The sequence below is a fragment of the Callithrix jacchus genome, chromosome 13 (genome assembly GCF_049354715.1).
Source record: "Callithrix jacchus isolate 240 chromosome 13, calJac240_pri, whole genome shotgun sequence".
NCBI classification, from domain to species: Eukaryota; Metazoa; Chordata; class Mammalia; order Primates; family Cebidae; genus Callithrix; species Callithrix jacchus.
Window position 1 is genome coordinate 21,664,800 of NC_133514.1, and position 23,365 is coordinate 21,688,164.

Here is a 23,365-nt window from a genome sequence, read left to right on the forward strand (position 1 = left end):
AAAATAAGAGAGAAGCTTACTCAACTGTCATGAGAAAAGTCATTAAAAATATGTTCAGTGTGATCTCAATTAGGTAAACAAACAAGTAGCTGCACATAGAAAAAAAGACCATACAGATATGTACCAAATTGTTAAAGACTCTCTGTAAGTGGTGGAATACAAGTGACGGTTCCTTCTTTGTATTTGTTATATATCTGCAAATTTTTTACAGTGATCATGAATCACTAAAGTACCATAAAAAGACTACCAAATTATACTTACATTATGTTACAGATTCCAACAAAATCCAAACATATGTAACATTATAAGGCAATATATAAAAACGACAGCTGTATTATACTGGAAGAATTATGGGTGATTCCATTCTCTTATTTCTGTTTTTCAAATTTTCTGCAGTGTATTTATGCATACACTCTAGATATACAAAATGTGTATTTTAAATCTTTGCCTATTGTGATGTCTTCATGAAATCTACTTAAATATGTTTTTACATCTGCTGGCTTTTTGCTTTGTTTTGTTTTGTTTTCTTTGAGATGGAGTCTTGCTCTGTCACCCAGGCTGGTGTGCAGGGTACAATCTCAGCTCACTGCAGCCTCTGCCTCCCAGGTTCAAGCAATTCTCCTGCCTCAGCCTCCCAAGTAGCTGGGATTACAGGTGCCCAACACCATGCCTGGCTAATATTTGTATTTTTAGTAGAGATGGGGTTACACCATATTGGCTAGGCTGGTCTCAAACTCCTGACCTCAAGTGATCCGCCAGCCTTGGCCTCCCAAAGTGCTGGGATTACAGGCATAAGCCACTGCGCCCAGCCTGCTGTTACCTTCAAAATAGTGGCATCTGATATCTGTATTTAGTTGTGCAGTACCATTACACCCTTTGATATAGAAACTTCTAATGAAACATACTTACATAGAAACTACCAATTAAGCCAAACTAAACAAAACTAAATTGCCAACTATAAAAAGGACTGGTACTGCCCCACGGTTATTTGGATCCAACAATAGTGGATAAACACTTTCATGCTCTTCACCATCCCCGCAGTATGAACCAGTTTTTTTGGACACTCTAAAATTTGTAAACCAACCTTGGAAGAGAGACGGTTGTATGCTGTTGACATACTGGAACGCATTCTTAAAGAAGACCAACATGGTGGAATATACTACTTGGTTTTTATATTTTGCATGTGCTTCACTATCGAAGTTATTCATGTATCTGCAGAGATCCTTCATTCTATGTAAAATTTCTCCATAGCCTCTAAAAAAGAAGGAACGATGAAACTTACTCGATTACTCTGGGCTGGTCAGCAAAAGGTCTAAAGAAAAGCTCTGGTGGTACCATTACATGTACCAAACGTTGCTCTAGGTATGTAAAATTATTCTTACTGTGCAACATAAATGGCAACTTTTCCGTTCTGAATTAGGGCAGTGATCAAGATTTCATGATACAAACAAGCTAAATAGCTTCTCTTTTCTCTGAAGTAGCAAGGAGAGGTTCAAACACAACATTATCTTAAGAGTTCATGTTTCAGTTAGAAATCTGTTTTTTTTTTTTTCCTTTTTTTAGAGACAGGATCTCACTCTGTTGCCCAGCCTCTGCCTCCTGGGTTCAAGTGATTCTCTCATCTCAGCCTCCCGAGTAGCTGGGACTAAAGGAACAAACCACCATGCCCAGTTAATTTTTTTACTTTTAGTAGAGATGGGGTTTCACCATGTTGGCCAGGCTAGTCTCAAACTCCTGACCTCAAGTGATCCGCCTTCCTCAGCCTCCCAAAGCACTGGGATTACAGGTATGAGCCACTGTGCCTGGCCAGAAATCTTTTGATAAAATGAAAAACTACCCTCTTTTGCATAAGTATTGAGTGTCACAAAATTTACCCAAAAAGTATACTTATGCATTACACAGTTTTGGTTTTTTTGTTTTGTTTTTTTTGAGACAGAGTCTTACTCGGTCGCCCAGGCTTAAGTGCAGTGGCACAGTCTCTGCGAACTGCAACCTCCACCTCCCAGGTTCAAGCAATTCTCCTGCCTCAGCCTCCTGAGTAGCTGGGATTACATGTGCACCCTACCATGCCCAGCTAACTTTTGTATTTTTAGCAGAGATGGGGTTTCACCATGTTGATCAGGCTGGTCTCCTACTGCTGACCTCATGATCTGCCCACCTCAGCCTCCCCAAGTGCTGGGATTATAAGCATGAGCCACCGTGCCTGGCCTACACAGTTTTAAAAAGCATGTTTTTGTTTTTATAAAGATCCAAAAAAAATCAACAGGTAATTCTGGAAATAAACTATTTATTACCGTCTTCCTTTATCCATTTGCCATTCACATCTCATTCCAACAACATTCAAAATCTTAAACAACCTCTCCCAAGGGTCCACAATCTGGGATGATTTTTCGGTCAGCCCTTCTATTATGTACTTCTGAGAGCTACGTTTGCTAGGTGACATTAAATCAGATGTATCCTGGGCACCTGAGATGTCAGAAGAAAGTAGCCTACAATTAACATTATGACTTACTGTTGACGTGGCACCTGATAAACAAAGTCTGACTCCCCATGCAAATGCAGAGAGCACAGAATCCCAACATTTATGTTTTACTCGAGGCCTCACAACGGGCCACTGGTATAAGCAGGAAGTAATTTCCCCTACTTCATCATGATTTATGTAAATGTTCCATGCAATAATAGTACAGCTCAGCCAGAAGACTGTTTTGATCAAGGGGTGGCACTGGTTCCAGAAACGCCTCATCTCTTAACTATAGTATTTTATTTCTAGATAGCAGCTTTTGAAACACTCCCAAACTGCTAAGTATCCAGAGGAGAATAATCAGAACATTGAGGGGTTTCTGAATTTGCAATTTCACTATAGCCTATTTAAATAAAAGTACAGGATATTCCTACTTACCTTGATGCTGATTTTCTATTTGAGTAGACCTAGTGACATAATTGATATAAAATTCAGCTGCTTTGTTCAAGTACTTATATAATAAATTAGCAGGCAATCGAACATCATGGTTGTTAATTATTAGAGGAAGGACATCACAAACTGTTGGAGGAGAAAAAGAAGAAAATAATTAATTAGGTTGTCTACCCTAGAGTTCCGACAAATACAAAAGCTTTTAGAGTTCATTCGATGTAGTATCTAAAATATACAGGGGGGACAATCCTTTATGACTCATGTATTCAAAATGAGTTGTACAGAGAGACAGGCAGTTAATTCTACAGTGAGTGACGGTCCAGTTCGTCCACTGAATTCAGATGTTTGTTTATTACTGTGCTTCATACCTACACATACAGTTACACATATTCTTTCAGAGGTATCAAATCTTATATAACAAAAGCTTAGAAGTTGTTTAAAATGCTTTCTTTTTTTTTTTTTTTAAGACAGTCTCGCTTTGTTGCCAGGCTGGAGTACAGTGCTGCAATCTCAGCTCACTGCAATCTCCTCCTCCCGGGTTCAAGCAATTCTCCTGCCTCAGCCTCCTGAGTAGCTAGGACTACAGGCACCCGCCATCACACCCAGCTAATTTTTGTATTTTAAGTAGAGATGGGGTTTCACCATGTTGGCCAGGTCTCCATCTCTTGACCTCGTGATCTGCCCGCCTCAACCTCCCAAAGTGCTGGGATTATAGGCATGAGCCATTGTGCCTGGCTAAAATCCTTTCTAAATAAAAAATAATAAGAACTTAAATGGCATAACACCTAGAGCTCCTTTGCCTTCCATATATAAGCTTATCCCTGAACCAACACTTACCCCAGCATATTAACTTCCCACAGAAGTAATACGGAATACAGTTTTCCTTACCAAATAATTTTCTAAAGCAGTTTACAGGAGATTCTTGTTCTTCAATAGTCTCAGCCTCTAATAGTGCCTCCCCAAGGCCAACCTATTTCAAAACAAAATTAACCATTTAAATGTGTTACAGTGTAAGCTGTCAGAATTAGATGAAGTCATGAGGTATTTTTGTTTTTACTTATCACAGTTTGTGTATTCCAACTTCTCTGAGAAACAAATAATCACATTTTAAAGCCTAGAAAATAAAAGAATGCACTAGCAATGCAGCCTAGAAGGCCAAATTCACCTGAACATCTAACCACTCTGTCTTGGTTATTCTCCTCAGAATTAGCAAAATTCTCATTAACAATTAACAAGAATTAACAAAATGTCTATAGAAATGTAAAGGAAGCACTGGAACTGGAGTTCAAATGATGATACAGATGCAGAGATTTTCTAAGAAATAAACTGACTTTATTCTCTACATGAAGATGTATCAATATAGACAGAACTTATCACATTCAAGGTAAGTTCTCAGGAGTAGCCAGTCACACAGTTTGGTGTGGACTGGACAGAAAGGTCTGAGTTTTGAGGCTACCTTTCCATTACTGATGCCCTCGCATAGTAGATGGTCCCTTACCCAACTCCACCAAGACGTTGGTATCAAATTCCTTGCGACCACACAGGGATGCCCCGCAGGAGAAGTGGAAAAGTGAGAAAGATTGTATCACACAGAAGGTTAAAGGTCCGAGTCATGACCAGAAAGTGTGCTGGGCAGAACAGCATCCCCAAATTCACATCCCCACAGAACCTCAGAAAGTGACCTCATATACATCTAACCTTTTTTAAAAAAAATAGTGTCTTTGTAGATATAATTAATAAAGATGAAGTCATATTGGATTAGGGAGGCCCTCTATCCAATGACTAGTGTCCTTATAAAATAGCTATGTACGTACACTTGTAATCTCAGCTACTTGGGAGGCTGAGGCATGAGAATCGCTTCAACCCAGAAGGCAAAGGTTGCAGTGAGCTGAGATCATGCCACTGCACTCCAGCCTGGGCAGCAGAGTGAGACTCTGCCTCAAAAACAAACAAAACCGAAGGCCATGTAAAGACACAGAAAAGGAAGAAGAGCACGTGATGATGGAGCAGAAACTGGCGGAGTGATGCAGCTACTGGCCAAAGAATGCCAAAGACTGCTGACAACCATCGGGAGCCAGGGAGAGCTAAAGAAAGATTCTTCCTAGAGCCTTTAGAGGGAACGTGGCTCTGCCAACACCTGCCTTTTGGACTTCTAGCTCCCAGAATTGTGAGAATCTTTCTGTTGTGTTAAGCTACCCAGTTTGTGGTACTTTGTTATGGCAACCCTAGGAGACTAACACAAGCAAGCATGGAAATGATTAACCAGGGCCAGACGCCAGAAAAATGGCATGGGAAATAAGCCACAGAGTTTGAACGAATTGAATGAATGGTTTGAATCCTGACACCTCACTGGCTATGGGAAGTTACTAAAACATGAAATGCTCAGTTTTGTCATCTGTAAAGCAGGACACTATTTACTTCAGAGGATTTAGGAAGATAAGAGATACCTAGCACTTACCCATGCCTGCCAATAGCACTCGATAAATATTACAGATGACGGGAAGGGGCAGGAATAGAATGAAGAGTCTTCACAGGGCAGAAGCACAGGAAAAACGCATCTATTAAAACTATAAACCATACTCTAAATTCAAAAGCACATTGTAGAGTACAACAGAAAAAGATAATTTTTTACCGTATAGATTGCAAACAAATAGTACTGTCAGCTTGGTGATTTTCCTGATAAAACAGCTTCTCCTGGAAACTTATAAAATATGGTAAAAAAAAAAAAAATGTCCTTTTTGCTTTACTAACAAAGAACCTTTTATTTCAGTTCAATCTTATCCAGTGCTCTTCAGCAACTTCCACTTTGTAGCTCCTCAACATACCGACAAATCTGTTGATGACCCATTATATTTTATATTCATAGAAGGGGAAGAATGAAATCTCACCCCATGCTGCACCACCGTTTCAGGGAAGCGCCTCAAAAGTAGAAGCAACATTTCTGATCGTTCTAACGTGTTGAAGCATTGTTCCGTGACCTTTAGTAACATTTCACACTGGACCCGACCAGGAAGAGTTTCAAACAAACCTGTACAAAACATATTTCACTTTTAAAGTTTCATGCGGACAGAAAAGACTGCAGCACAAGTGCTGAGTAAGGCATTTTCATGTACAGAACAGTATACATACATGTGAAATCACTGTGGTTAAGTGTCACCTACAACCTGGCAGGCTTTGGGGGTCAACAGTATCAAGCGCAGGATGTTTGCTGAATAATGGTAACATATTTGGAGGACTGATTGAATTCAAAAACAAGGTATGTGAATGGTCACAAGAGTGCCCGTTGCAGGTTGCGATACAGCCTGTGCTTGTTTAAGGAAATGACCTAAGCATCTACTTGCTACTTTAGCTAGAATTTTAAATCTTTGATTGGCTACAGCAACAACACAGAGAAGTTTAAAGAGAAAGCTTCTAAATTACTAAAAGCTTCTCTCCTATTTTGTGGAGATCTGGTTAATCTATAGCGGCTGTCTGGTTGCTGTAAAACCTGTTAAAAATATATGCAGTTAATTCCCTGTCTCACTGATAAACCCATATCCTTTAAAGAAGCTTAAAGGGTTCTAAGAAAGCAGTCAAGGAATAGAGTGACATTATTATAGACTTTGGTAGAGAAGAAAAGATACACGTGGTTACCAATACCCCAGGTGTGACTTTTTGTGTGTGAAACTACTATATATGATTTGGTATTCCAGAAATGGTAACTTATACACCATTTTTCTTACTTCTTAAAAATTGGGTTTGTTTGTCCTGTGAATCATTCCTTAAGGCTGATGTAATAATGCTGATTTCTCTCCACACCACCGGCTGGTCTGGGAAACTCACAAACCTATTTTTAAAATAAATACATTAAATTAAAATGTCAAAGGCTATACAGTATCCAAAAGAAAAAAACACTAGTATTTGGTGAAAAAGTTTCCTTTATTCCAAGTGAATGCTTAGATGTGCCAAAACAAACCAAAATATTATTTGATTTATAAAAATGAGAGTACTCACATAAGTCTTTAGGGGTTTTATAGGTGAAAAGACAAGTAACCATAATATAGAAAGAACTCCTAAAAATCAACAAGAATAAAACAAACTATTTGAAAGAAAAAACAGGCAAAGGCCAATCACAGAATACACAGAGCCAAAGGGAATAGTTGAAACAATACTGAATCTTATTAATAATACGAGTAGTACAATCTAAAAAAAAACAAGAGACCATTTTCTCCATCATAGTGGCAAGAACTATAAAGAGACTAGTAATAGTCAGTGTTGGGAAGGGTATGGGAAAATGTACTCTTTATACACCATTAATGGAAACATAGATTGGGATCGCACATTTTAGAGACTAATTTCATAGCATATGAAATTTTTAAATTTGCATATCCTTTGACTATGAAAAGGTCTCAGAATCTATCCCACAGAAAAAGAACAAAATAAGACTACGAAATTGTTCACACACTGAACATAATTTCAAATAATTAAAAAATATCTATTTAAATGTCTACCAAGAAAAGAGTGGCTATGAAATACCACACAGGAATGAAAAATGAAGTAGAGCTCTACATACTGATAAGGGAAGGGGCCCATTACAGTGGATAAAGAAAGCATGCGGCAGAACAGGGGTAGTATGGTCTCATTTTTGTAACCCCTTTCCCTCCAAAACCTATTTATGTATTATGTATATACATATAGATACACTGCCCACAAAACTTAACTCTGCTTGAGTTTAGGAGGCACTTTCACTTTTTATTCTCTGTTACAAGTAGTGTTTGAAGTTTTGCAATGAGCACATATTGTTTCTAAATATGACCAAATTATGGAATAGAAGTTTTAGCAAGGATAAATCGTAAGAATAAAAACTAGACTCTTCTGCAAAAGCCATGTCAGCAATTCATGGCAGACCTGGACTCCTTACTAGGCTTGCTTTAGGTATCGAAGACGTATAGGAACTTGAAGCTCTTCCCCCAACTCCCACTTTTGCAGACAGAAACAAAACCTCATGGAGAGATTCAGTGCAGTAAAAGTGATGTCAAGCATCCCACTCACATGTCGTACAGCAGCCTCCCGGCGGTGGCAGTCCGCTCTGCATTCCGCTCGATGGTGTACATCTCATACTGCAACACACATCAAGCACCCTGGTCACTCACCCCTGCCCAGGCGGCTCCCTGTTCATCCAGCATCACTCGTGGCCCCTCCCGCGGGAAGGGAGGGCCTGAAAGTGAAGCTCCACCTGGTGACACAGCCACCTACCACATACATGGCAGCCTGGCCATTGAGCTTACAGTGTGACCCTGGGGTTCGCTTGCAATCGCTGGCTCCCAGGATTAAGTGGGATAACGTTTCCAAAGTCACAGGCACTGAACAAACGGCTGCCATTATGATGAATGAACGAGCGAATGGCCTTTTGCTAGTGGCGATCATATGCTGTCTAGGCCACATGGCACGCAGAGCCCCAGGGACCCAAGCAAGCCCCCCGTCTCTCAGGTGCTGAGAATGGGGCTCCAGGAAGGTGTAGGAGCAAGGCCAGTGAAAGGTGGAGGACCAAGGTGTAGGATGGGAGGAGAGAGAGGTGGGAGTGGGAGGGAGAAAGGAGGGGGCCGGGCAGGAGGTGGCTGCCCCAAGGCAGCTCTGGGTCGGGGCAGCCCGGGAGACCGGAGTAGCGTGCACATCCCGGCAGGGCGGCCACATGCACGCCCAGGACCTCACCTGGATGTTAAAGTCTGTGGGGTAGAGGCTGCGGGCCGTGATCAGCCACGCCTTGGCTGCCCACAGGTCCTGCGGCACCAACTCCCGGGCTCGCTGCACCAGGAACTCGCAGTCCCCCTGGGCCGACATGACCCGGGCGCTCTCCAGCGGCCAGCCCGAAGCGGCCGGAACGTCCGGCTCCGGACACTCAGCCTCCACCAGCGCCACTACCGCCGCCACCGCGGGGGAGGCTACTGCGCATGTCTGGAGGCGCCCGGCGGCCCGCAAAATGGATCAGGAAAGCTTTTCCGGGCTTTGCGAGCAGCCTTCTCCCCTCGGCTCCTCTTGACCGCCCAGTCCCCTCCTCTCTGAGAAGCCAAAGCGTTTGAACCTCTACCAGGTCACCTCCAAAATGCGGAGAAATGGATTTTCATTCCTGCGGGCTGTGGCGTGACCCTGGTGATGTCAGGGAGCATGCGCGGGAGCGGGCAGGCGCTAGGCCATCTCGTCATTTCCATCCTATCTTGGTATTGCAAGGTTTTCCGGGGGCGGAGGTGGGGGCGGGGAGACGGGCGGTCCCCGGCCTGGAAGGCTGGGAAGAAGTTTTAAACAGCAGAGTGGGGGAGGCGGCGGGAAGCTCTGTTCTCCGGGGCCGGCCTGAAACACCTTCCCTAGGGGCTGCTGCTTGCGACTCACTCCCCGGCTTCGATTTACGCGAAATCTCCTGGGGCTGGTGGGGGTGATCGTGCAAAGCGTGAGCTCCGCGGTTCCTTCTCTTTCCGAAATCTGTCCTCATTTTGTTATTTCACATGTATTCACCGGTTTCTCCAACAAACGTTTATTGGGCAATGAAGTACTTGGAAAGCGCTTTGGTGGATGCCGTCCGTGGGAGCTGCGATGATGACTAAATCCCTGACCCAGCAAGGGTTTAAAATGTTTTTAAGTGTTCTGGACGTGCAACCCACAGAAAGATAATTACGCTGTTATTATAATTTTCTCCTCCAGCCAGAATCAGTGTCCTTTTCACCAAAACTCCAGGTTTGTTTTCCATCTGAGAGATTAAAAACGTCTAAGAGAATCTCCATCTAAGAGATTCTCGTGCCTCTGCCTCCCGAGTAGCAGGGATTACAGGCATCCGCAACGAAATGCCTGCCTGAGTTATTTCTGTTTTTCTGGTAGAGACGGGGTTTCACCATGTCGGCCAGGCTGGTCTGGAACTCCTGATTTCAAGTGTTCCTTCTGCCTCCGCCTCCCAAAGTGCTGGGATTACAGGCGTGAGCCACCACGCTGGGCTTCAAAAGCAGTGTTTAATATCTCCTAATTATGCACAGAACAGCATAACTGTATGATTGCTTTATAGGCCAGGATTACTCAGTGATCCAATTATTATGGCTTCGTACAACAAAAGAAGGTAGACAACTGGATTTAAACAGAGCAGGATAATTTTTATCTTATAAAGTGTAGTGCATAAAAGCAGATTGCTGGCTTCAATTTTTAAAATTGTTTCATTGATGTTAACATATGAAGTATAAGAATTTTCAGATGGTTCGGGGCCGGGCGCGGTGGCTCAAGCCTGTAATCCCAGCACTTTGGGAGGCCGAGGCGGGTGGATCACGAGGTCAAGAGATCGAAACAATCCTGGTCAACATGGTGAAACCCTTCTCTACTAAAAATAAAAGATTACCTGGGCATGGTGGCACGTGCCTGTAATCCCAGCTACTCAGGAGGCTGAGGCAGGAGAATTGCCTGAACCCAGGAGGCGGAGGTTGCGGTGAGCCGAGATTGCGCCATTGCACCACACCAGCCTGGGTAACAAGAGTGAAGCTCTGTCTCAAAAAAAAAAAAAAAAAAAAGGAATTCAAATGGTAAAAACAACTGATTTGGTTATTAAACTTTCTGGTTTTGGTCTTTTCCAGGAATAAAGAAGCAACTCAATGTTCCTGAGCCTAGTATTCTGTAGAATAACAATTGTAAATTAAAATTTTAAATGTAGGGGCTAAATAAGGGAATTCTGGTTTTGTTTTTGAGACAGAGTCTCGCTCTGAAATCCAGGCTGACACTGAGTGTGGTGGCTTGATCATGGATCACTGTAGCCTTGGCCTCACAGGATCAAGCCATCCTCCTGTCTCAGCCTCTGGAGTAGCTGGGACTACAGGTGTGTGCCACTACATCTGGCTAATTTTTAATTTTTTTGTAGAGATAGAGTCTCCCTGTTTTGCCCAGGCTGGTCTTGAACTCCTGGGCTTAAGCGATCCAACTGCTTCAGCCTCCCAAAGTGCTGGAATTACAGGCATGAGCCACTGCACCCAGCCTCTGTATGTATTTTTAGATGCCAACCTTGAGAAGGCCTCTAGATTTTTTGCCAGAATACAGCATAAGGTTTGTGGTTATTTTCTAATCAGCTTCTTGATTTTGAATGGTCCCCAGCTAAAACATTTGTACAGTGTTATGCTGGTATCTCAAAGTACCAGAAGGGACGTACCACACCAAGTGAGTTTACATCTTTTGGCCCCGTTGCTGTGATCTTGACTCACTGGAGAGTTGAGGAACCCAGCTCATACTCTTCTCCATGACAGCTTTTAAGTCATATAACATGGCCTGCATCTAGCACCCGGCTTCGGTTTCCACAAGCTCAGTTCAGGGATTTGAATTAAATTCTGCATTGGTTTCTCCCTTCGACTTCGACATCTTCAAACTCCAAGTTTCCTAACATAACTTAACGTCCCTGCCCTCAACTCTCTCTTAGTTTCTTTTCAATAATTTCCTCCTTTCTCTTCTCCATGATTTTACCTTCATGGACCTCTATTCCCTTGACACCTAACATTTTTCTCTGAGTGTGTCTTCCACCTTTTGGGCTTATTCCTGTCTCACTCATGCTAACCCCTGTGCTCAGACATTCAATATGTTCATGTCTTTGCCTTCTTATCCTGCCACCATATCCACTTTATAATTTTTAATTTTTTTTTGAGACAAAGTCTTATTCTCTCATCCAGGCCGAGAGTATAGTGGCATTATCTCCGCTCATTGCAACCTCTTCAACCTGGGTTCAGGTGATTCTTGTGCCTCAGCCTACAGAGTAGCTGGGATTACAACCACATGTCACCACACCCAGCTAATTATTGTGGTTGTGGTAGAGACACATTTTTGCCATGTTGGCCAGGCTGGTCTCAAAGTCCTGGCCTCAAGCCATCAACCCACCTCAGCATCCCAAAGTGCTGGGATTACAGGTCTGAGCCACTGCCCCCAGCCCTTAAACTCCAAGTTTGAAGTCCACAGCCCTTTTTATCTTTAAAGACTTTCAAAACTGTACATCTGATCGTGTGTGTGTGTGTGTGTGTGTGTGTATGTATGTGTGTTGTTTTTGAAACAGCATCTTTCTCTGTCACTCAGGCTGGCGTGCAGTGGCATGATTGTGGCTCACTGCAGCCTCAACTTCCAGGCCCAAGCTATCCTCTCACCTTAGCTTCCCAAGTAGCTGGGACTACAAACGTGTGCCACCACACCTGGATGATTTTTTAATTTTTTGTAGAGATAGGGTCTTACAATGTTGCCTAGGGTGGTCTTGAACTCTTAGGCTCCAACAATCCTCCTGCCTAGACCTCCCAAAATGCTGGGGTTATAGGTATGAGCCAGCACACTGGGCCCAGATACGTATTCTTTTTTTGTTTGTTTGAGAGGGAGTCTTGCTCTGTCGATCAGGCTGGAGTGCAATGCTGCAATCTTGGCTCACTGCAACCTCTGCCTCCTGGGCTCAAGTGATTCTCCTGCCTCAGCCTCCTGAGTACTTGGGACTGCAGGCTTGCACCACCACACCCGGCTAAGTTTTGTATTTTTAGTAGAAATGAACTTTCACCATGTGAACAGGCTGATCTGGAACTCCTGACCACAAGTTATCTACTCACCTCGACCTCCCAAAGTGCAGGGATTTCAGGTGTGAGCCATTGACCCTGGCCCTTATATGTATTCTTAAAGCCCTTTGATGGTTTCCAGTTGTGCTTCCATGGGGTTTGCAGCTAGCTCTCTGCCCCATCATTTGCTAGGAGCCTCCCACACAGAAATAGTTTTAGTTCTTCAATGTAGTATGTTCTTGGTCATTTCCACACGTTCATGTGTACTATTTGCTAATATCACCTCCACCCTGCCTAGAACACTGCCCCCTGCCGGCCTTATTGGACTAATTGAGTTTCAGATAACACTTCACAGGGAAATCTATTCTGCCTGCCCCCCTCATCTGTTCCCCAGTCCTTATGCTGTATCATAACTGATGGTTTACCAGACAGTAAGCTCCATCAGGACATGGACCTGACCTGTCTTTTATGCTGTTACTTTCCCAGCCCCTAAAATATGCCTGACACTTATTGATAGTAGGCTAGCAATAAGATTTTGGTGAATTTTAAATGTCTTGACCCTTTGCCTGCAAATTTACATAAAGCCTCTAATGTTACACAAATTTCATTCTGTCAAGTTTCAAGGGATAAAGAGTCCCTTCTGTTCAAGGCCAAAATCCTCATCTGTGTTTCTAATCCCTTGGCTTCCCTAAAGAATCTGTTATCGGCTATCCGCACTCTGTAGTTTCTGTTTCTCCTGGTACCTTCCGGTAGGGTATGTGTTTGTGTTGAATTACTGCTGTTTCCTGTTGATTACAGTAGATGTTGTATGCCCTGCTCTGATTGCCTTTGCCAGGCAGTACAACCACTCCCTCCTTCTGTCAGTATTGGCTGCTAACTGCTCACAATTGCTCCCTTCTGTAGAGAACTGCCCTTAGCTTCCTGGATGAGTTAGCTACTCCCAAGGGGGTGATACACAGTAAAAATGTTAGTGACCCTGCCTCAAAAGGGGCAAATATGTGACATACTTTGTGTTTCAAAGTCCTTCCTGGTGGATGGGGCCAAGGCTGGATCTGTCTGAGACCACACGCATACTCAGCTCTTTCCTCTTCTCTACTCTCCCCTGCTTTGTAGGTTTTTCTTGAAAAGCACTTTCTCAATAAATCATGTGCTTCCAGATCCCTGTCTCAGGTACTTCTAGGAAGCCCAAACGAAATTAATAGCTGTTACTGGACATGAGATGCTTCTGTGAATCTTCTATGTTCCAGGTATAGCCCCTCCTGTATCACTCATGTAACAGCAACTATTTCCCCTTAGTTAGCAGGATCAATCATCTGAACAATAAAGTAACACCTTTCTTTTGTGCCTGTTAGTTCCATAGTATAAGAAGCCCAGATGCTCAGGAGGCAGTGTCACTTCCAAGTCAGTGGAAGCAGGACTATGTTTCCTGTGGAAACCCTCCTCCCTTAGGAATTAGAGCTTTTTCCAAGTCCTCAGAGCACATGATTGGGGAAAGTTCCATTAGTGGATTATTATTAGTATATTTTGAGAGGCTACTAACTCCTTCCACCTTTGGTTGATTTAAAGCTTTAAAGCATATACTTCTCCACAGGATGGTACCCAGTCTCAAAGGATATGGCTTAGCTGACACCATAACTAAGCCTCCAGGAGACCATATCCCACCATTCTCTCAGGCCAATTTACTTGGTCTTGCCAAGTAAATGGATTGAGTCTGTTCCCTTTGCTATATTTCTTTTGCCATAAAATGGGTTCTTAGGTCTGAGGTGATCTTGTATGGGATACAATGGGCTATGGTTTGAATGTCCCCTCCAAATCTCATGGTGAAACCTAAGTTTCAATGAGGCAGTGTTGAGAGGTGAGGCCTATAACAGGTGACTGGTACATGAAAGCTCTGCCTTTATGAATGGACAAATCCATTCATGGATTCATTGGTTAATGGATTAATGGGTTATCATGGGAATGGAATGAGTGGCTTTATAAAAAGAAGAAGAGACTCAAGCTAGCATGCTCAGTGCCCTCACGATGTGATACCCTGCACTGCCTTGGGACCCTTCACGGAGTCTCCACCAGCAAGTAGGCTCTTGCCAGAGGTGTCCCCTCAACCTCAGACTTCCCAGTCTCCAGAACTGTAAGCATTGAAGTTCATTATAAATTACCCAGTTTCTGATATTCTATTATAAGCAACAGAAAACAGACTAAGACACAAGGTAATGATTAACAGAAAACATATTAAGACACAGTGGTAATGAATAAGGTGCTCTGTACATGGATGAATGGTGGAGCAGACAGAAGTGTTATGGAGACAAATCTGAATCCATAATAGTATGAATTCCCATGAGGACAAATCCCTCATCCATGATGAAAAAGGTCCAGTGTAATCAACTTTCCACCAAGTGACTTATCTAGTCTTTCTGGGGAATGGTGCCATATTGAAGGTCTTGTTCTGGCTTCTTCCATTGACTGGGCACTCAATGGTAGTTTTAGGCATGTCATCCTTGGTGAGGGTGTCATGCTGAGCCCATACACAGCATTCCTTATGCCATGGCTGTTCTTTCAATGGACGCACTGAGCAAACCCCAAATGGCTGGTGAAAGACTGACATCATAGGGTGGGCCATCTTGTTTCCACCTGATTAGTGAGATGCTTTTTTGCTATTGATATCCTCTGGAACTTTTACAGAGAATGCTCCTGTATTCACACTTTGTGCCCATTCTGAGTCCACATACTCTCTCCTAGACCTCTTTGACACCAGTATTCCAGTTTTGTTCTTTCTAAGTCCCTGACCTGACAGATAGTCTGTCAGCCACTGTCCTTGCCAATGGAGAGCCATAGTTCAGGCTGTCTTTCCACAGTGAACCACCCAGATGAACTACCCAAAGTCCTGCCTACTGAAGGCAGGCATACCCTTAATTGTGATTTAGGATTACCTCTGAAGATGGCTGTCATTCAGGGGCTGCCTGCTTCCAGATGACTGTATGCCATGCACACCCTTCTGTATCCCAGCGCTCCCATGAGTCTACAGATTTGAGTTCAGGGAAGGGTGGTGAAGCAGTAGCTGTAGCCACGTGGAATTCTGAGCCATGTTGATGAAATCTTGTGCTGTTCAGACCTGCTGAGGCCCTTTTGTATATATTGTGTTTCCACTAAGTAATAGAATGATAGTACTATAGCATAATCGGAAACATATTTCCAACTTCATGGTGGGATCATAAATGATATTTAAGATAATACCAAATTCATGATGGGCAGCTCAGGTCACATATCAGTTGATAATCTATAATCAGGGCTTCAGTCTCCACCAGGCTCCAATAGCAATCTAGCTTCTGCTGTTCAAATGGGCATGTTTTGGGCTTGCACCGTGATTCTCCAATTGGCCACATCAGAGCTCCAAACAGCATCCCTGTCTGTCACAACCGGTTTGGATTCTATCGCATCTGGTCTGGTAGTTGTAGAAGCCTATCCTGCTTTGAGCCCCATTCAACTGACATTTGCTAGGGGAAAAGTTACATACCAAGTATCAGGAGCTATATTAATTTTATTTGTTTTAATTTTAAATTTCTCACTCTGTCATCCAGGCTGAAGTGCAGTGGCACATTCATGGCTGACTGCAGCCTTGAGATCCTGGGCTTGAGCGATCCTCCCACCCCAGGCTCCTGAGTAGCCTGGACTTCAGGCACACGTCACCATACCTGGCTAATTTAAAAAAAAAAATTTATTTTGTAGAGATGGGAGTCTTGCTATGTTGTCCAAGCTAGTCTCAAACTTCTGGCCTCAAGCAGTCTTCCTGCCTTGGCCTCCCAAATTGCTGGGATTACAGGCAAGATCCACCACACCCAGTTTTAATTTGTTTTAGTATAAAGATTCATATCTCACTTGAGCTCAGGAGTTTGAGACCAGCTTAGACAACATAAGGAGATCCCCATCTCTGTAAAAAATAATATAGGCCAGGCGTGGTGGCTCATGCCTGTAATCCCAGCACTTTGCGAAGCTGAGGCAGGTGGATCACAAGGTCAGGAGTTCAAGACCAGTCTGGCCGATATGGTGAAACCCTGTTTCTACTAAAAATACAAAAATTAGCTGGGTGTAGTGTCACATGCCTGCAGCCCCAGCTTCTTGGAAGGCTGAGACAGAAGAATCGCTTGAGCCTGAAAGGTGGAGGTTACAGTGAGCTGAGGTCATGCCACTGCACTCCAGCCTGGGTGACAGAGCGAGACTCAATCTCAAGTAATAATAATAATATTAAATAGTATAAAATATTATACTATTTAATATTATTATACTATTAAATAGTATAATAATATTTAATATTTTATGCTATTAAATAGTATAATAATATTTAATATGTTATTAAATATTATTTAATATATTTAGGGTGGCATACGCTTGTGCTCAGCTACTTGGGAGGCTGAGGTAGGAGGATTGCTTGAACCCAGGAGGTTGAGGCTGCAGTGAGCTGTGATTATACCACTGCATTCCAGCCTGGGTGACAGAGTGAGACCCTGTCTGGAAAAAATTTAAAAAGGAAGATACACACCTAAAACAGCATCTCTAGCTGGCTTCATTGCCTGATTGAAGTTATGACATAGCCGTTCTCCAAGATCCAGCTAGCTTTGTCAAGATGAATGATCAGGTGTGTTAACTGAGATATAATGGGAGCCACTTACCATCCGTCTTTCAAGGATCTGATGGTGGCATTAATCTCTGCAATTCCCCTCGAGGATACGGTGTTGCTTTTGGTTTAATATTTTGGCAACAGTGTTTCTATTCTTCTTACATAATAGTTCTACTCTTCCTATATAATACTTCTCATATGGTTTGGAGCTGCCCAAAATCTCATCTTGAATTGTAATCCCTGTAATCCCCACGTGTCAAGGGAGAGACCAGATGGAGGTAATTGAATCATGGGGGCAGTTTCCCCAGGCTGTTCTCTTGATAGTGAATGAGTTCTCACGAGATCTGATGGTTTTATAAGTGTTGGGTAGTTCCTCCTCCGTTCATTCAGCTTCCTGCTGCCCTGTGAAGAGGGTGTCTTGCTTTCTCTTCACCTTCTACCATGATTGTACGTCCCAGCCATGCTGAACTGTGAGTCAATTAAACCTCTTTCTTTTATAAATTACCTGGTCTCAGCCAGCTCTTTATAGCAGTTTTAAAATGGACTAATGCAAGCTCCTATTTTGTTAGTCAGGGAATGGATGTGAGGATTCTTTTTGCTAGTTATAAAATGTATCTATGGAGAAATAATCACAGGATCATCATCGGACCCATGGCGAGATGGGCTTGGACCAAAACACATTTATTGCCTGACCAGTAGACTAATGTGGTCAATATTAATTCCGAGTCAGTATCTGATAACACCAGGACACCAGGGTTTTCCATTCCTTTCATGGCCAGTCACCCTGTTAAATGGTGGAGGTCCCCTGTGGAAGGCTTTGAGGAAGATGTATGGTATGAAATTGTGACTGAGTTGCAGAAGCCTTCCTAAAAGGGATCTGGCCTCCACCTCAGCAAAGAAACTCTGGATGTATGAAACGGCTGAAGTCTGGGAATTGGGTTCTTCCCACAATGGTCACTCAAGTCAGATTTCTGCTCACGTGGCTTTGACTATCTCTGATGTTATAAATAAAGTCATTCATCTGTAGGCTGCCCATCTACTGTATTCCTAGGAACTTTATGATCTGTTAGCTACTGCTACCAACTCTGACAGTGAAAGTGCTGTTTGCCACTGTATTCCTGTGACTCATTAGGGTTATTGCCTCTGATGGTCAAGTGCTGCCACCTGACTTCTACTCTGCAGGAATCCCATTAATCTCATTTGAAATCAGGAAGCCCAGTTCTATGGCAGTATCTCATGCCAGCATCTGTGGCCCACAGATGATAGCAAGCACTAAGATTTTTATGGATGTTGATGCTTCCTTCACTAATACACTTCTGGGCCCTCCAGGTGTGTATGGTAGGGGTCAAGTGAGCAGACTGCAGATAATGAATTCACTCCAACATTGCCTTCTCATTAAGCCATTGATAGGGTTTGGCTCTGTGTCCTCACCCAAACCTTATGGCAAATTGTAATTCCCATAATCCCCATGTGTCAAGGGAAGGACCTGGCAGGAGGTGACCGGATCATGGGGGCAGTCTCCCCCATGCTGTTATCATGATGAGTGAGTTTTATAGGTGTTTGACAGTTCCTTCTACACACTTACTCTCTCTCCTGCCACATTGTAAGACATGCCTGCTTCTCCTTCCTCCATGATTGTAAGTTTTCTGAGGCCTCCCCGGTCATGGAGAACTGTGAGTCAATTAAACCTATTTCTTTTATAAATTACCCAGTCTCCAGCATTTCTTTATAGCAGTGTAAGAACAGACTAATGCAGTCACCATACTCCCTTCTCTAAAGTATGCTAGGAGAATTCCAGCATCTTGGTCTGGGCCAAGTTTCAGCCAGGCTTGGAGCCATTTGGTCCTCCAAATTGTAAGTTTCTTGAGGGCTCCCCAGCCATGCTGAGCTGTGTCAATTAAACCTCTTTGGCATGTACTGTACCTATTCCTGGGTTAGGTTTTATACTTCACTTGCTGGGCTATACAGGAATTCTTTTCCTTTTTTAAAAAATACTCATTTCAGGACCAAAGAAAGAGAGAGATCGGCAACTAATACTACACATTCAATAGAATTCAGTGTTTGTGACAAATAGGGGTGCTGCGTGGAACCTCTTAAAAGGTCTAACAGGAGAATCACAGTGTAAGCCCATAGTGTTTGGGAACAAAAGCATGACCATTTGAAAAGCAGTTTCATGGCTGGGTGTGGTGTCTCATGCCTATAATCTCAGCACTTTGGGAGACCAAGGTGGAAGGATTGCTGGAGGCCAGGGGTTTGAAAGCAGCCTGGGCAACATAGCAAGGCCCGTCTCTGCAATAATAATAATAATAATAATTAGCTAGATGCAGTAGCATGCACTTGTAAGGCCGATTACTTGGGAGGCTGAGGTAGGAGGATTGCTTGAGCCCAGGAATTCAAGGTTGCAGTGAGTTATAATCATGCAACTGCACTCTAGCCTGGACAATGGAATGATATTTTGTCTCAAACAAAAAACAGTTCCTAGATTGCTACCGGGCATATTGAATCTGGAATTGCTGGAAAATGCACTTATAGATAAATTTGGCCCTAATTTTATAATTTGTCCCATTTGATCAGTACTCTTATTGTCAATTCCAAGGGCCCCATTAATACAAATTAATAGAATTCTGTAACTTACTTGGCATATACTACATCTCTTCTTGGAATAGGTTTTATAGTTCACTCACTGGGCTATACAGGAATTTATTTTCCTTTTTTTTTTTTAAAAAAAAATACTTGGAAATAATTTCAAATTTACAGAAAATCTGCATGAACAAAAACTGTATGAAAATTATTTATATACTTACTATGAATTTTGTCATGTCCCCATCAAAGCAGACAGGTAGAAGTCTGAGCCTCTAGAATCTCAAAATGTGACCTTATTTGGAAATAGGGTCTGTAGGGAATTAATCAGGTATTTGACTTGAAGTCATTAATGTGGGCCCTAATCTGATGTGCCCTTTTTAAAAGGGGAAATTTGGACAAAGAGACAGGGAAAATGTCATGTGAACATAAAGGCAGAGATCAATGTGATATGTCTATAAGTCAAGGAATCCCAAAGACTGCTAGCAAATCACCCAGAAGGTAGGAAAGAAGCATGAACAGATTCTCTCTCACGTCCTTCAGAAGCAACCTTCCCTGCCGGTGCCTGGATCTGACTTCTACCCTGCAGAACTGAGGGAATAAATTTCTGTTGTTTAAGCCACCTGGTTCATAGTATTTTGTTATGGCAGCCCTAGCAAACAAACAAATACATATCCTTTACCTGGATTCACTTATTTTTACCACTTAATTTCATTTGCTTTATTATTTGTGCAGATGCTCTCTCTCTTTCTTTATAAATACATATGTATGTATAATAAATATTTTTACTGAACAATTTGAGAATAAATTTGATACATCAGGGCTCTTGTAAACATTTCAGGGTATATTTTATAAGAAAATGGATATTCTTGTGAACAGTGCTGCAGTAAACATACATGTGCATGTGTCTTTATAATAGAATGATTTATAATCCTTTGGCTATATACCCCATAATGGAAACCATTGCACAAACCTGCACACAATCTGCACATGTACCCCAGAAATTAAAATACAATAATAATAATAAAAGAAAATAGGTATTTATTTATTTATTTTTTTTTGTAGACAGATCTCACTCTGTCACCCAGGCAGGAGTGCAGTGGCAAAATCTTGGGTCACTGCAACCTCCACTTCCCAGTTAATGCTATTGTCCTGCCTCAGCCTCCCGAATAGCTGGGAGTACAGGCACCCACCACCACACCCACCTAATTTTTGTATTTTATAGAGATGGGGTTTCACCATGTTGGTCAGGTTGGTCTGAAACTCCTGGCCTCAAGTGACCCACCTGCCTCAGCCTCCCAAAGTGCTGAACAGGCATGAACAACTGCGCCCAGCGGAAAATGGATATTCTTCTACATAACCACAATATAATTATCAATTTCAGTAAATTTCACCTTAATAAAATGGTTTCACCAATCTACCATCTCTATTCCAACAGTTGAATTGACCAATAATGTCTTTTACAGCATTTCCTCCTCTAGTAGAGTCCAGTCTTGGATCAGGTATTGCATTTACTTTTCCTTTAGTGTTTTTTAGTCTAGAACATTTCCACAGCCTTTTTTTTTTTTTTTTTTTTGTCTTTTATGACTTCGATATTTTTGAAGAATGTAGTTTCAACTCATTTTCTTTTCAATAGAACGTTCCTCATTCTGGGCTTGTTTAATCCTTCCTCACTGTTAGGTTCCTTTGTGCATTCCATCCTGGCTGGAATGCCACATACGTGATATTCCTTCTCAGGGTATCATATCTGAAAGCACACCATGTATTTGCCCATCATTGACAAGGTTTATTTTGTTCACTTGTTCAAGGTGCTGATTTCTCCATTGTACAATTACTGCTTTTGCCCTTGCAACACTAAATGAACTACGAGAACACATTGTAAGTTCATACGAATTCTCTGTCCTGGAATTTAACTCTTTTTATATGCCTGCTTGGAGACAATGAGGAATTATGAGGTGGGTCTTGCAGAATAGGTATCCCAACCAACCCTCAGCCTCTTACAGCCCAGCAGCAGAGATAAGGAGTTCCTTGGAGGCCATGATAGAAGCATTCTGATTTCAACCCATGCCTTGAGTTGAAAGTTCAAGACACCAACCTTAGCTTTTTCAAAGCTGCCAATCTACTTGTTGTCATAGTGATCAAATAAGATTTTCCAAGTCTTTTCTCCCCACTATACTCCATTTCATGCCATGGCAGGCCATAATTTGAAATTATGCCTGTTTAATCACATGGAAACACTCTGCTGTTATACAGCTCCTGCTCCACCACCTTTCACTAATTTCACTAATTGTGTCTTTATACATTGTATACTCCAAAACATAGACTAATGATTTTTTAATGCATTTGTCTTTTAAATCATGTGGAAGTAAAAATGGAATTGCAAACTAAAATTAGAATAATACTGGCCTTACAATTAACCAGATATTTATCTTTTCCAGAGATCTCTATTTCTTTATGTGGCTTCAAGTTACTGTCTTTTGTTCTTTAACTTTAACCTGAAGTATTACCTTTGGCATTTATTTCAGGATGTGTCTAATGGTAATGAATGTCCTCAGTGTTTGTTTATCTAGGAATGTCCTAATTTCTCCCTCATTTTTGAAGGACGGTTTTGCCTGACACAGAATTCTTTCTTTCAACACTTTGAATATACCAACCCACTACTTCTGGTTTTCAAGATTTCTAATGACAAATCTATTGGTCCTTTTATTGAGAATTACTTGTATTGTATGAATTATTTGTTTTTTGCTGCTTTTAAGATTCTTCATCTTTGGCTTTTGACTGAATAGAATGCATTTTTATATAGGTCTCTGAGTTTATCCTACTTGTTGAACTTTTTAGATTTGTGGATTCACGTGTTACATCAAAGTGTTTGGCCATTATTTCTTCAAGTACTCTCTCTGCCCCTTTCTCTGTTCTCTCTCCTGCTCCTGCAGCTTCCACAATGCATACGCTTGTCCACCTGATGTAGGCCCTCAAGTTCCTTGGGCTCTGTTCACTTTTCTTCCATTTTTTTTCTTTCTTTTCCTCAGAGGCAATAATTCAATCTTCTTCATTCACATTTGTTGATTCTTTCTTCTGCCTGCTCTAGTCAGCTTTTTTCTTTTTTTTACAATTTCTCCAGTGAACTTTCTATTCCAGTTATAATTTTCAGTTCCAGAATTTCTTTTCAGTTCTGCTTTGTTTTGTTTTTTAACTCTTCACTGATATTTCCATAGTTATTTCTGACTTTGTCCACATCTTCCTTTAGCTCTTTGAGCATCTTTAAGATAGCTGCTTTAAAGTGTTTTTCTGGTAAGTCAACCATATGAACTTCCTCAGGGATGGATTCAGTCTATTTGTTTTCCCTTTGAATAGACTACACTTGCTAGTTTCATTTTATGTCTTTTAATGTTTTCATTGAAAACTGCATATTTGGATTTTATAATATGGTAACTCTGGAAAACAGATTTTTCTCCTTTTTGGTTTCTTTTGTTTGTTTTTGTTAGCTGTTTTTAAAACTTTGTTTTTGGTGGGGTATCACCCTCTGTGTGAGATCAGCCTGAGATGTAAACTCAAGATCTTCTCACATCTTTTCTAAGCCTGTCTCAGGCATTTATGGTGACTTTCTTACTGCCATAAATATGCAGTTGCTTTTGAATGTCCATTCTTATATTCCTTGCTTCCAAAGGTAGAAAAAAGGGCAAATAAAGGAGAAAAAAAAGGCACTGTCTTTCGCAAACAAAATTTATGGAAGGCCATTATTTG

The 23,365-nt window shown here is 41.9% G+C and overlaps 1 protein-coding gene across 13 annotated transcripts in view; it reads right to left on the bottom strand.

Annotated features, from left to right (window-relative positions):
* The window catches only part of INTS10 (integrator complex subunit 10), a 33,335-nt gene extending 24,488 nt beyond the window's left edge, over positions 1-8,847 (bottom strand). For all 13 annotated transcript variants that reach the window (XR_001906809.4, XR_013525541.1, XR_013525542.1 and 10 more), the window contains exons 1-8: positions 8,603-8,847; positions 7,943-8,010; positions 6,634-6,737; positions 5,800-5,939; positions 3,800-3,881; positions 2,900-3,040; positions 2,295-2,466; positions 1,085-1,254 (exon numbers count right to left, since the gene is read on the bottom strand). Coding sequence is in view for 3 of the 13 variants with exons in the window: in XM_002756884.6 (XP_002756930.1) it covers positions 1,085-1,254; positions 2,295-2,466; positions 2,900-3,040; positions 3,800-3,881; positions 5,800-5,939; positions 6,634-6,737; positions 7,943-8,010; positions 8,603-8,731 (1,006 nt within the window). In the remaining 10 variants the exon portion in view is untranslated. The remainder of the gene's footprint in view (positions 1-1,084; positions 1,255-2,294; positions 2,467-2,899; positions 3,041-3,799; positions 3,882-5,799; positions 5,940-6,633; positions 6,738-7,942; positions 8,011-8,602) is intronic.
* Positions 8,848-23,365: the final 14,518 nt, after the last annotated feature.